We start from the raw sequence: 15,382 nt of genomic DNA, 5'->3' as shown, positions 1-15,382 counted from the left end.
TCTGACAAGACTTACCAGACCTCCTTTGTCTTTCTTGTGATGTAAGGAACTATGTCCTAAGTAGCAAAGGAATCTTTTTCACAAGGTTATTTAAGCTCCAAAAATGTCGATGGGACAAAGAATCCTGGGAATACCTAATTTATTCTTCTTAGTTTAAGCTGTTATACAGGTCTCAAGCATTCATGCTAGGGGTAAACTTGCTCATACTTCCGTTTTGTCTGTTGTTTTCAAGGAACCTTTACAGAGGGGCTAACAATTCCTTTGCCATTACAGTATTCATGCTATGGTTTACTGTCCTTGTCAGTGAAGTATTAGAGGTTGCAAGGGTACATGGTCCTGTAACAGAATTATCCATGAAAGCTCATATGAAAAAAATGGAAAACAAACATTGCCTGAAAATCCCACTGATGGCCACTTTTGGTAAGCAGAACTGGCACTGTGGGATGAACCTATGCTGTCAACCTATAACCAAACTCAAGATCTGGGTTAGTACAGTTTAACAGCGAAAAGGTTAGCTTGTTGTCCTTCCCAGAGAGGAGTTGGAAATCTCATTAAAATGACTCCTGGCAGGGACTGGGGATTGAAAATGTATCCCAAGAACAAGAAATTATCCATGAAGACTGGAAGAAGTACTGGAGATAATAAAAAAGCAGTGAACCTCAGCTAGGGATTAAGCTAAGAAGATTATTGAGTAGTTTAACCAGACAACTGAGTCAAAACCCTTGACTCTCATAGGGCTGACAAAGTATGCCTTTATCATTACAGTAGTATTAAGTAGTTTCACCAAACCACTGAGCTAATTTGTTTAATATCACGGGGCTGGGTTGGCTGCCTTGAATGGCTTGTTCTTATTAATAAAATACAGTTTTATTATATATATTGCAGCTCTAAAAATCTACCAACTTGATACACTAAAAATAAGAAAAATACTGACAAAATGTGACTCCCACTGTTGGTTGGCATTAAGACATTCTCATACATTGTTTAAATGTTAGTGTCGACCTGCATTCTCTGCATATGGGGATTAGGTCTTGTGAACAATTCATTAAATATCCTTGGGTTAAATGAGTGTGACAAATTCGAAGATGGGGTAAAATCAACCTCAAGAGTGGTCCTATTTTTGTTATGAAAAATTATTATTATTATAATTATTATTATTATCTCAATAGATGAAACCTATTCACATGGACCAAGCACACACAGGGGCCATTGACTTGAAATTCAAGCTTCCAAAGAATGTTGGTTTCAACCCCCAACCACTGATCCCATGCTGCAGCAGTAACTGATCATCATACAGAGGCAGCACTTTTTTCATCGTCTTGGGGGAGGCGCGAACTCGCAACATCTGAGCAGCATGTCACGACCCTAGCGACCATACCAGTCGACCATGATACAGCTTTACAAAGTTTGTGCAGTGAAAATTTAATTTCTTGTGCAAGAAACTTATAATAGCAAAATTATAGAATTTTGTCATTCTTTTAGGAAATGGTTCTTAACCATAGATTATAAAAAAATTTTGATTGTTTACAATATTTAGTAAATGGAGCTAATTAGTAAAATCGTCTCTAAGCAGATAATGTCCCTATCAGGGGCAGGAGGGTTGATAAAACACTCAAATAAAGTGTAAGTGAAACCATACTCTCCAACCTATGATTAAGGTTGATGGATAATCACCAGCATGAACTAATTCTTGTAAATTCTCAGTGCTGACAACAGAACAAAAATGAACTTAATGCAAAAAGACTTCAGAATCATCTCATCTTTTCAATGAAGATATATTCACTGAATGGAGACATTTCAACCACAGCTTGCACATGGGACATAAAACTTTTTAAAGGAAATCCTCGCTGTATGCTAACATCATGAAACATGCAATTCTCAAGTTTAAACTTGTTGAACGAGGCGCATTTGAGAATAACTCGTAACTTTTCGCTCAATAACACTGGTGATTAAATCATTCTTCTATATGTTTTTCTAAGCATCCATATCATTTAGGACATTCTGAACATTTCTAGAATTCTGCAGAATGCCTTCCGTCATTATTTGATTGCAGCCATGATTTTTCGACCCAAGGATACAGAAGAGATGCGTGATGATGATGACACCATCAGAGCAATTCACACTTATTATCAAATACCCCTATGTGAAAAAGGCTTTAGCTTTTATATAAGCATGTCACCTCACTATCCCAAAAGCTCTGAAGACTGCTGATTACTAACTCATCATTACATAACCGTAAAAAGTTGAATAAAGTTGCCTATAGATACTTTTATTCTAAGTCTGAGTAAAAGATCCTGCTTAACTTGTAACTGACCTTCATATCATGAATAAATATAACTGTACATATTTAAACATCTCTATAATAATGATCATCATTCCAGAAAAATACAAGATTTTTATAAGAAAATTGGATAGAAATTTCCCTAAACTAAGTTACAGTACATATAGATATACATATACCCTACATACATACATACACACTGTATACATATATACATATACATATACATACACACATATATATATATATATATATATATATATATATATGTAAATATAGCAGTATACTGTATACAGTAGTATGTATGTGTGTATATATATATATATATATATATATATATATATATATATATATATATATATATATATATATATATATATATATATATATATATATATATATAAATTGATAAACAAAAATAATGAAAGAAACTGATGTACTGAACATACAAACTATACCAAGACATGCATTGCAATCCAAGGTATTTCCTAATAAAGGTATATGTAAACACACTGAACATACAAACTATACCAAGAACAATGCAGAACAGTGAACCAAATGCTTTGAGGACTATGTCGTTCATAAAAACACTGAATGTGCTTCTATGAAATGTGCAATCAAAGGTGCAGTGCAAAACATCTAAATTTCTTTGCAGGCATGCAAACAATCTATTCAAATCTCCTCCATATGTGTCTATGTAAAACTGACAAGAGTAAATAAAATGTTCTGTACCAATTATGATAGCTGAGGTGATCAAAAACACAATGTCTTTGTTCTGCAAAAGGCAAGAAATGACACGGCAGGTTCAAATGTAAAGCGCGCTTTCATATGCATAAAGTGCCAAAAGTTTTACTCTTTTCTTGATGCAAATAATTGCTTATTAGGTCATTTTGATTCCGAGGACTGTAGATCAAACTACAAAAGTTTTACGTTAGGTGGTCCTGAGAATCATAGCGACAGTTCATTATGTATCATATTGGTCTTTAATACAAGAAATCTTTTAAAAAACAGGTTTTGACGTGGGAAAAACCTATTTTTGGTAGTTGCTGCTGAGTCCTCAAGGAGCTACCTTCCATGGGTCTGTCAGAGCTTCATGGTGACCAAACTAATATCAAAGAATTCTCTTATAATCGGTCTCTTGGCCAGGTATTGGGTCATAACGATAAACACTATAACATGTGACGGAGTATGTAACGGACTCAAAGATAAGAGGGGTCTTTCCCTTATCTTACATTGAAACTGTACCCAGGTTATTTCCTTCGTCAAACCTGCTAAAAGAGGAAGTGATTATGCACGTGTGCAGTCCACCATATTGTCGAAACAGACTGGCAAGAGACCAAAGAAGCCATTACTTTCTGTTGGTCAGTGCAGGATGATCCCTCGCCCAAATCCCATCAGGTTTTTCCAACTTCAAAACCTGTTTTTTGATAGTGTAGTAGCTTGTTTCGTCTTCAAAGAGCTTTAAAAAGAAATTGACAAGTGACGAAATGGCTTAACCTCTCAAATTTTAATCCCAACAACCCAAAGAAAAAAAATTTCTGGTCCCAGGTCAAGCCACAAGGCTCAAGCCCCATTCTTTATTTCAAAATACCCCGTAGGTTTTGGTAACAAAGAACAAGAAACTAAACACAAACTTATGTTTGAGGATATAGTTCTACAGTGACTAACTTAAGCATGCTGGGTTTGGTTGCAGTATTGTTGCACCTTCCCCCAGTGATAGTTAGCATACCCACCAGCCAGGAAGACCCCTGGTTTTCTGCTGTAGCACCTTTGGGGTTAGGACTAATGATGTTTTAAGAATACATACTGTCTCTGATGACAACCCTGTACATTCAGAGACTTCTTCGAAAGAGACATTTCTGAAGAAGGCCAACGACGTATTTACTTTCCTAATATCATGTGACCTAGGAAAGGGGTGTGGATTTGCCTTTTTAATGACAGACACTAAAATTATTCTCAGCCATTGTAGCGAGTGTGGTTTGTGTAGGAAAATCGGACCTTCTGGGATATTTGCTCTGACCTCTAGGTAAACCTTGAGTGCTTGAACTGGGTATAATGTTTTGTCTCCTAAATAGAGTTTTCTTATCAAAATACGAGATTTCCTTCTTACAGGTCTTGGCCAGGAATAATGAGCCAGGGGACAATATTAATTGATGGTCCACTGTTTGCGTGATGTATTGACCCCGTCTAAGAGGGCCCAGTTCACCAATACGAGCTCCTGATGCTACTGCAATCAAGAAGATTGCCTTTTACAGCATGTGAGTTGTGGTTTTATTGGATCTGCTGAAATGAGGGGTTGACAGAAGTCTAAGCACTTTATTCAGGGACCAAGTAATTGGAAGCCTTTTGGGAGCAGGTCTTTGTAGTGCAAAAGACTGGAGAAAGGAAGTGACAATTTCTACACTAGAGTCAATACCAAATCCATAGAGCAAGGGTTCCATTAATGCTGCCTTATACATCATGATTGTTGTAACAGCAAGGAGTTTGTCTTGAAAAAGGCATATGAGAAATTTTAAGTGTTTCCACAGAGATCTCAACTGGGCTTTCAGCATTGGGTATAATCTAACCATCTCTTCCATACGGACTGGTATTGTTGAATAGATGATGTCTTTAGTTTTTGCACTAGGTACCCAGCAATAAGAGGTGAGTAATTTTCACGGCAGACAATATTTTAAAAATTCACACGAAGGTCTCAGCCCAGAAAGGAGGATGCATAGACGACTTCCCTCCTAGTGCCTGGGATAGAACAGCGGACAGTAGTGGAATTGTTCTCTTCGCCTGTTGTTGAAGTGATAGGAACCAATGTCTGTTTGGCCATTTGGGGCTATTAAGTAAGCAGTTCCTTTGAAGGTTAGAAGCTTGCTCAGAACCTTCAAAATCTGGGACAATGGAGGGAAAAGGTATATTAACTTTCATTTTTTCCAGTTGTGTAGGAAGGCATCTCTTGCTTTTGCTTGACTGTCCAAGTTTGGAGACACTACACTGGAAGTTTGTGATTCTCGTACATGGCAAACAGGTTCCCTTCTGGTTGTGGAAGCATGCTGGCAATTGTTTGAAAAGAGTGGTTGTCCAACATCCACCACTGTCTGTAGAGGGTGCTATTACACTGAAAGACCCTGTGAGGTGAATTGCAGACAAGTGCCACTTTTCCTTGCACCATCTGGAGGATGGTCAGCAAAATGTCCCATCTCTTTTGCAGTCATGTTGTCTAGAACAACAAAATGTGTTTGAGGTTTGAGTTTTTTAAGAGACAAAAAGACAGCCATCAGCCTCAGGAAATTGATATGACAATTCCTCAGAGTAGCTGACCACCTCCCTGCCACCTGATGATCATCCCATTGTCCTCCCCAACCTGTCAATGAGGCACCTGTATGTATTGTCACTCGTACAGATGGAGGAGTCAGGTGACCTGTTTCACCAGAGGCCCCTTCCGGGTCCAAGGCCGTTTTATTCTTTTGATGAGGTTGTCTCGCATCTTTTTCTTGCATGTGATAGCCAGAATTTGTTCACATTTTTTAGTTGCAATCTGCATACTAGATCTATTACTTATGCTAACTGCAGCAGGCCTACCATATATTCTAATTGTTGTCTGCAAACTCTGGGCTTTGAGAGGAACATTTTGAGGTCTTTCCTTATGCTGTTTTGAGTATTGATGGGGAGAGACAACTGGCTGTGAAGAGTATCCCAACACAGTCCCAGTCACTGAAAACGTCTGGTGGGCGTAAGGCAGGATTTTTTCCAATTTATTAGCAAGCCTTTTGATTGGGATCTGTTGACCACTGCTCTTAGGTTTCTTAAACACTCTTTTCTTGTGGGCCCCCAGATTAACCATTCATCTAGGTAGGCTATGAGTTATACCACTTCTTGGCTGAGTGCTCGAACAACTGCTGTTGGTAATTTTGTAAAAATTCTTGGAGCAATGTTTAGCCAAAGGGCATGACTTTGAATCTGAATGTCTTTCCATGTCCAAAACTTTTGGCAATGTGCTTGTTCAATGTTGATAGGTCGGGGATCACTCTTCATTCGGAGGAATCCTTTTTGGGGACACTGAACAGAGGTGCTTGATGGCGAATATATGCATGTTTCTCTATGGCTCCCTTTAACAGGGCCTTCTGCACGTAACCTTCCAGAGAGGGGTCTGGTTTTGGAGGAACCCCTTTAAAGGAGTGGGGGGAATGAGACCATTTCCACCCCAGCCCCTTGAAAATAGTACTGTGTCCCAAAGGGGAAGACCTCCATTGCTTGTGGTGTTGTCGAACCTGACCCCTGACCATACAATTCCTATCGGGATCCACCTCTTCCTCTGCCTTTGCCCTTGATAGGCATTCCAGGTGTTGCTTTTCCTTTTCCCCTGTAGGAGTGTCTTTGGACCCTGCGAAAAGGATGTCCTTGCTGTTGTTGTTGTTCCTTTGTAGGGAGTTGTCCCTTCTGACCACCTAACTGTTTTTGAGGGGAAACTTTTGGGGGTGACTCAGGGCTTACATGATTTTTGGTCATACAAACCATTTCATCTAAATTCTAGCACCGATAAATACCCAAAGTGACAGGAAGATGGCCAAGCTTGAGTTATGGAACAATTCTTTTTGCCTTCCTACATAATTTCATTTTTATATTTAAATAAAAGAAATATAGTTTAATTTTTGATTTATGACAACGAAGTTAAGTACTGTTAATGCGAGGGATGCACTGCCCAGTAAAAAATCTGCCACAAAATGATACTGGGGCAGTCAAGGAGAGAGAGAGAGAGAGAGAGAGAGAGAGAGAGAGAGAGAGAGAGAGAGAGAGAGAGAGAGAGAGAGAGAGAGAGAGAGAGAGAGATTAACCTAGTATGTAATTTTTTTTTTTTTTAAATGCACTCCAAGTGCTGTGAAGGGTTCACAGTTTTTGACAATCTGACATTCCACAAAAAACTGCTCTTACAATACATATGAGTTTTTGCTAAACATAGCAGCATCAATTCTTAATTAATCCTTTGAAATTTTGGTGAACGTGGCTTTATACATTGTATATAGCTAGTGAATGAGTGATCACCCTCTACCCACACAGATCAGTGCCCCTGGGAACAGGAGGGTGTTTGCTTCTCAGGCAGATTAACTCCTTGACAGTGAAATGGCTGGGAAGCATGCCGGCATGCAATTGGCCTCAGCATAGCTGACCTTTTCGGGTGTGGGCATGCCATTAAGTTAGATGCTTACCGCGAATGCAACACTGTGGTGCAGTGTTCATGTAGTTAGCCAAACAACCCTTGGATTGTCTAATTGGAGGCACTGTTGTAAAGCAAGTGGATATGTTTAAATATTTAGGTACTTATTTAGATAAGGATGGTTCTCTGAGCATAGAATTTATGGAAAGATGAAAAAAGGCTCATCAAGCAGTGGGAATGCTTAAAAAAGGGATTTTGACAACGGAAAAATCTATTTCTGGGGGAAGACCTGAGTCACCCAGTGAAATGGTTCCAATAGCACACATTTCTAGGTATAAATATTGCTAAATATACCAGAGAAAAAGCTATCCATAATGCCAGGGTTACTACCCCTGGATCAATCACCACAATGGTGTCGGTATGCACTAAGGGGCGAGTGGTAGCCACTATCACAGATGCTTTGCCCAACAGATCTCTCTGTTCTCAAAGCCCCCATCATGGGAGAGCCGTTCTACCTACTACCTTTATCCCAAAATTAGCACCCTCCAAGCTTGGTATGCTATCCGGGTGGGAAAGGAAGTAGCCTATAGGGATGGGTCACTGGGTGACACAGGTCTTCCCCCAGAAATAGATTTTTCCATTGTCAAAATCCCTTTTCTGGGCTCGACCTGTGTCACCCAGTGAAATAGTAACAGAGAATCAGCCATACAATAGCTTGGTAGTATCATCTAGAGTTTACCTTAATGGAGCTAAATAAAACTAAGAGAACAATACTGTGTTTTAATAACTCCAAATATAAAGTTCAAAATATAATTAAAAACTATATGGCACATAGTCTAGAAATACCAAATGACCAACACCAAGATACTTAATGCTAAACAGATTATGTCTTAAATACAGGATATCAATGTTACAGGCAGGAGTCAGGCTGTGAAGCAGACCTGACCTAAAAGGCTAGAAAGCAGGGCATGCAAGCGAGGCAGGTAGGCGAGAGAATATACCAATAGGTAATTTAATCAAGAATTACATTACAATAAGGACAAGCAAGAGTTATATATACTAGTCTTGAGCTGGACCAGGAGGAACAATACTCCCTGCAGCTACAGTGGAATATTTAAGAGCCTCTAGGGACTTAAGATAGTGGCGTTTAAATACTGTTGGTTATTTCCAGCCCGTATACTTTTTAAGGCCATCAAAATTCATATTGTGAAAATAAATAGCTGAGGTAGCTATCGCCCGAATATCATGTACATTCGGCAAGAAAAGTGAAGATACAGTTTCTTTAAATCTTCGGACATATATTCCTCAATAATGCGACATCTGGCAACTTTAGAAAGGGGAGGAGCTTCAGCCTTAGTGTGTTGGTTTTTTGCCTGACCTCCTATAACTTTCAATCACATTCTACGATTCTGACATCACTGATACTTAAATGCAGTAGTAAGCTTTACAGTATTCGTTCAAGTTGTAATTTGCAGCGACAGTTCTGAGCAAAATAAACATTTTTCGACATAACCTACCAATTAACCTTACACAAATGAATTTATGACACCACAATGAACGGACTGCTTGCATAATCGGAAACGCGATCTTCCATAGTGAAATCAAGAGTTAAATTTGAGCAATGTCCAAGGAAAAACGACGAAAAGCTGCAAGAATTATTGTCTGTAATCAAGGAAGGATGGCCTGATTGCAAAGACAAAATTCCGGAAGTATTAAAGCCTTACTTGATTTTAGCGATTCCATGAGTTACCAAGACGGCATCATTCTAAAGGGAACTCATGCTTAATATACTGATTCCTAGTAAACTAATAAATTCCATCAAAACGAAACTTCATGTAGCTCATCTTGGTTACGATAGCATGATGCGACGAGCAAGAGATGCAATATTCTGGCCAGGGATGTCAAAAGAAATAAAGCAAATGGTCAATTCATGTGACATTTGCCAGCAGTATAAACCTCGAAACCAGAAGGAATCGTTGATGGATGTTGATGACGGAGGCAGACCCTGGAATAAAATTGGATTAGATTTGTTTGAGATTGTTGGAAGAAATTATCTAGTCATTGTTGATTATTATTCCTCATTCACTAAAGTAGAGTTTCTAACATCAACAACTTCAAATCATGTGATAGCGATAATCAAGAAGATGTTTGCTAGATACGGGATTCCTACCCAATTAGTGTCCGATGGAGGACCACAATTCAGCTCGTTTCAGTTTAAAGTTTTTGTTAAAGAGTGTGGTATAGAGCACAGGATGTCATCTCCGGGACATCCTCAAGGAAATGGGAAGGCTGAAGCAGCAGTTAAAATAGTAAAAAATATGATGAAGACAACGCATGCAGATGTTAAAGATCAATATTTGGCATTACTAGAGCTGAGAAATACACCACGTCAAGACTCTAACTTAAGTCCAGCTCAGATGACGTTTGGACGTAAATTACGGTCAATAATTCCTGAAATTATGAACAATGACAATCCAGTTTCTCAAAAAAGGGAAACCCGAAGAGAATCCATAAAAAAATATTATGATAAAACTGCAAGAGATATGATACCATTAAACGAGGGGCAACCTGTATATTATCAAAACCCAGACAAGAAGGGTTGGGAAAAAGGGCTCATTAGCCATGCACAAGGAAACCGATCCTATATAATTGAAGGAAAGGAAGGAGGAATTTATAGAAGAAATAGAATTCATATCCGTCCAACTACACAGGATTCATCGGCAATACCAGACATGGAAGAAACTAGTAAATTGAGGGAATCCAGCGTTAATGATGAACAAACAAGCTATCATCCTATTTGCGACATGCCTAAATTGCCAAGAAGATCAGCTCGTCTGCACGAAAAAATGAAGGGCGAATAATTTATTGTTTTTATATTTTAATGTTTACAATGTATCCTACTTGTTCCTTATTTTTTGTTGTATCAATTTGTTTAGTCAAAACCCAAAGAAAGGGGGATGTTTATGTTAACTACTTGTTTAGTTGTTTGTGTACATACTGTTATCTGAAAACAACTTAACTACTCTACTGTAAATATCCAATCTATTGTAACATTACTCATATGGTATTTATCTTTTGTTTACTATAACTATAAAACTGTAAATAAGTTAGTCAGTGTATATCGAAATTCTAAAGGAATAGGAATAAAGCACAGCATGCAGTTTCTGGAGTTTTATATATCTACCAAAGGAAATCAACAATACTGTGGGCCCATGGACTGAAGGTCCAATGGTCCCGTAAGAGATACAATCTCCCGCCTACCTGAGGAGGCTCATTAATTGGAAGAGGTCTTACTTCCTCTGCCTCCTCGGGCTCCTCTTCCACGCGAGAGGTCTGGACGCTGCTCTACCTCTGTAGGCGGCTCTGTCTCTACTACCCCTCGCATGCTTATTGTATCCACGAAACGCCCCCTGGTTTTCAAACGAGGCGTTGAAAGCTGGGGACGTCACAAAGGCTGGCGGAGCCGAAACTTGCTAAGCCTGCTGCACTAGTACATACTGCTGCTGAGGCTGTGCCTCGGATGTGGAAGGCTGTCCGATCTGCCAGACCGGTACCGCCTGAAGCACAGTCTGAGCCTGAGGCTTCTGATAGCCCTGGAATCTCCTGAACCTCTTCCTTCCCTTAGGTTGAGGTCCGGAGGTCTCAGAGGACTTCCTTTTGAAAGGAAGACCCCAGCGAGAGCGAAGGCTCTGGTTCGCTCTGGTTGCCTCTGCCAAGACGTTATTGACCTCATCCTCTGGGAAGAGGTTAGGTCCCCAGATAGAGCTCTTTATGAGTCTATTGGGCTCATGCCTGATGGTGGCGTTGGCGAAGATGTGCTTCCGGCAGTTCTGCCTCGCAACCACATAGTCATAAAGGTCCGATTGGAAGGATGCCAGTAATGACTTTGTGAGGACCTGAAACAGTGGTTCGTCAGCATAGACTAGTGCAGTCACCTCTGAGATGGTGATGGAATGAATGGAGCGACTCAACCTGCATCTTGCCTCATACTCCTTCTTCAGCAGAGCATCCGGAATCTTGGGAAGTTGCTCGCCGAACAGGGTGGAGGCACACTCGGGATCGAGTTTCCCCACCGTGAACGTCGCCGGAGCTCCCAACCAAAATTCCGAATCTCCGGGGAAGAGAAGGGAAGTAGGATCTGTCTCCCGGAGTTGAGGTATGGGCTTGCCATCCATCACAGCCTGATGGGTCAGCTCTGCAATCTTGGTAGTGCAGGGGGTCGGAATAGAGTCACCTAGAGAGAACATAGGGAAACTTCCTCCAAAGGGAGTAAGGTTAGTGTTCTCGCACCCCCAGTCAGTGAGAGCGCGCATCAGGATGGATTGAGCTTGGTCCCTAGGAAAGATGACCGTTTCCTTAGGGACCTTATCGGATCTAATCCAGGATTCCTCAGTTAACCTGGCAAAGCCTGGATATGGAGGCACTAGGTTGGCTGGAAAGAACTCTAGTTCTTCCAGACGACGAGTGCCCAACCCCTCTATGGTCAGTGTGCCATTATGCAGCGGAGCATGCAGGGCCAGCCGCCATGGGTTCCTCTTATCAAAGGGGGGCAGTCTGGAGGTATCCGGGACACCATGTGACTGTTGTGCTGCTTTGGATTGGATGAATCCGGCGAGCCTGCTTTCCTGGGCCTTTATCCTCTGTGCCAATGACAACACTGACTGTCTTAAGGTCTCTAAGCTTGTGACAAACTGAGAAAAGGGACCATATACCAGAGTTTCAAACTTCGAACTGATCTTCTGCACCAGCAGGTCGGCGAAAGCCTCAGAGTCGAAGCTAGGCTGTGGGGGCTTAGCCTTCGAAACTCTGGTCCTCGACCCCTTAGACGGGGGAGTAGCCTTACTTGAGGACGTCACTGGTTTGGGAGCCAGTGACAACCTAGAGGGAGCTGGCGGATTAGACCTTTGAGATCTGGAACGCTTAGGTAAGTCCTTCTTTTTCAGAGATTTCACCTTGGGGATAACAGACCGGGATCTGTCCCCAAGGTTAGCTGACTTGGAGAATCCCTGAAATGAAGAGGACGAAGATGGTGAACTGAATAAAATTGACCTACTTCTACCACCTTCACCTGCCTCACTTACCACCCTACCTTCTACCTGGTGGTCATCGACGCTCATTGGTTCAACGTCAATGTTGATGGCCGCTACTTCTTCCGCCACCTCTTCGCACAGATTTTCGTCTTGGGGGGTCTGCGTCTCATACCTGATCCACGCAATGAGTGGGGCGGCCACGTCCTTCGGTACTGCGGCAGAGATCCAAGCATTCGGATAAAGGAGATTGCAAATCTCCTCCGACAGTACATAGGGGCGGCCAGACGCTACGTTCCTTCCAAATCCGCCGACCCAGGTCTTCAGGGTCGACAGCGAAGAGGCTCGGATTGCTCGGCTAGACTGGAAGAGAAGGTAAGACTTGTACTGATTGCTAAAAATATTCTCCAATTTTTTTGCATATATCCATATTGAGCCATTAAAATCAAAGGGACTAAAGGTTAGCAGTCTCTTGTCACTTACCGACACATCTGTTACCAGCTTGTAAAGAGCGTAACAAATCTCACAGCCGTCCGGGTGCCAAACAACCAGGTCTCCAACTTGCACTGCGCAGGCGGAGTGCGAGTGGCACACCTCGTGTCCGCAGGGTTGTTGGAGGACGGCCGTGCAACCTGTCTCCTGACAACGTACTATCTGTAAGTGGAATGATGTTACTTGAGTATCATCAAGGCAGGACCTGCCGGAACTGAGTCCGGCAGCAAAAGTCTATTTTAACATAGATTTATGCTACGGAATGGTTAACCCTTAAACGCCGAAGCCCTTTTTAGAAAAACGTCTCCCGTATGCCGGCAGCCTCCGGGAGCTAGCGCCGAAGCGGAAAAAAAGTATTTTTAAAAAAATCACAGCGTGCTTAGTTTTTAAGATTAAGAGTTCATTTTTGGCTCCTTTTTTTTCTCATTGCCTGGAATTTAGTATGCAATCATCAGAAATGAAAAAAAAATATCATTATCATATATAAATATTGGAATATATGACAGCGAAAAAAAACTCGTGTATAATTGTATACAAATCGCGCTGTAAGCAAAACGGTTAAAGCTAATGCGTTAATTTTTTTTAGCTGTATTGTACACTAAATTATGATGATTTTGGCATATAACAGATTGTAAAACGATTAAAGCAACACAGAGAAAATATTATCACAAAATAATGCATGAATTCGTAACGTGCGGACGTAAAAAAAAAGTTTTTTTTAAAAACTTCACCATAAATCGAAATATTGTGCTAGAGGCTTTCCAATTGTTTCAAAATGAAGGAAATTGATTGAATATTACTAGACTGTAGGTTTTTTAGCTTACAATTGCATTTTTTTACCATTTCGATTGAGTTAAAGTTGACCGAAGGTTGATTTTTTTCTATTTATCGTTATTTATATGAAAATATTTCAAAACTTAAGAGCTAAAAGAATTATTTATTTTTTGTTGTATTCTACATGAAATTGCGCACATTTTGATGTATAACACTTTATGTAAAGAATAATATAAAACGGCGAAAAAATTACGACAAGTTGACTCAAGAAATGACAGGATTTTCAGCGGAGTCTGCGTGCGGGGAGCGAAGCAAAAGGTTTTTTTCAAAAATTCACCATAAATCGAAATATTGTGCTACACACTTTCCGTTTGTTGCAGAATAAAGGTAAATGATTGATTGTTACTAGAATGTAAGAATTTTGGCCTACGATTGCGTTTCTCGAGCATTTCGGTCGAGTCAAAGTTGACTGAATGTTAAAATTTTGTCAGTTATCGTGCTTTAAATGAAAATATTTCAAAATTGTTATGAGCTAAAAGAATTATTTTTTGTTGTATTCTACATGAAATTGTGCACATTTTGATATATAACAATTTATGTAACGAATAATATAAAATGGCGAAAAAATTACGACAAGCTGACTCAAGAAATGACAGGATTTTCAGCGGAGTCCGCGCACGCGGAGCGAAGCAAAAAGTTTTTTTCAAAAATTCACCATAAATCGAAATATTGTGCTAGAGACTTTCCGTTTGTTGCAGAATAAAGGTAAATGATTGACTGTTACTAGAATGTAAGAATTTTGGCCTACGATTGCGTTTCTCGAGCATTTCTGTTGAGTCAAAGTTGACCGAATGTTAAAATTTTGTCAGTTATAGTGATTTAAATGAAAATATTACAAAACTGTTAAGAGCTAAAAGAATGATTTATTTTTTGTTGTATTCTACATGAAATTGCGCGCATTTTGATGTATAACACTTTATGTAACATATAATATATAACGGCGAAAAAATTACGGCAAGGTGACTCAAGAAATGCCAGGATTTTCAGCGGAGTTCGCGCACGCGGAGCGAAGGAACGTTTTTTTTTCAAAAACTCACCAAAAATCGAAATATTGTGCTAGAGACTTTCCGTTTGTTGCAGAATAAAGGTAAATGATTGATTGTTACTAGAATGTAAGAATTTTGGCCTACGATTGCGTTTCTTGAGCATTTCGGTCGAGTCAAAGTTGACCGAATGTTAAAATTTTGTCAGTTATCGTGATTTAAATGAAAATATTTCAAAACTGTTAAGAGCTAAAAGAATTATTTATTTTTTGTTGCATTCTACATGAAATTGCGCACATTTTGATGTATAATACTTTATGTAACGAACAATATAAAATGGCGCGAAAATTACGACAAGGTGACTCAAGAAATGCTGACATTTTCAGTGGATTTCCTCCGCGGAGCGAAGGAAAAAGCTTTTTTAAAAAATTCACCATAAATCGAAATATTGTCCTAGAGACTTTCTGTTTGTTGAAAAATGAAGGTAAAGGATTGATTGTTACTAGAATGTAAGAATTTTGGCCTACGCTTGCGTTTTTCGAGCATTCCGGTCGAGTCAAAGTTGACCAAATGTTAAAATTTTGTCAGTTATCGTGATTTAAATGAAAATATTTCAAAACTG

At 39.8% G+C, this 15,382-nt stretch overlaps 1 protein-coding gene across 5 annotated transcripts in view; it reads right to left on the bottom strand.

The window, feature by feature from the left end:
- The window catches only part of LOC136835604 (uncharacterized), an 89,474-nt gene that overhangs the window by 15,806 nt on the left and 58,286 nt on the right, over positions 1 to 15,382 (bottom strand). For 3 of the 5 annotated variants that reach the window (XM_067099338.1, XM_067099337.1, XM_067099339.1), the window contains exons 8-9: positions 12,935 to 13,105; positions 8,191 to 12,814 (exon numbers count right to left, since the gene is read on the bottom strand). In XM_067099338.1, the coding sequence (XP_066955439.1) occupies positions 10,898 to 12,814; positions 12,935 to 13,105 (2,088 nt within the window). In that variant the 3' untranslated portion in view covers positions 8,191 to 10,897. Of the gene's footprint in view, positions 1 to 8,190; positions 12,815 to 12,934; positions 13,106 to 15,382 lie in introns of those variants that run through there. The other 2 variants (XM_067099341.1, XM_067099340.1) reach the window with 1 other exon arrangement.

Source organism: Macrobrachium rosenbergii, chromosome 55 (assembly GCF_040412425.1).
Source record: "Macrobrachium rosenbergii isolate ZJJX-2024 chromosome 55, ASM4041242v1, whole genome shotgun sequence".
Lineage (NCBI taxonomy): Eukaryota > Metazoa > Arthropoda > Malacostraca > Decapoda > Palaemonidae > Macrobrachium > Macrobrachium rosenbergii.
The sequence above is the reverse complement of the archived record's forward strand: the minus strand, read 5'-3'. Positions and strand labels throughout refer to the sequence as shown.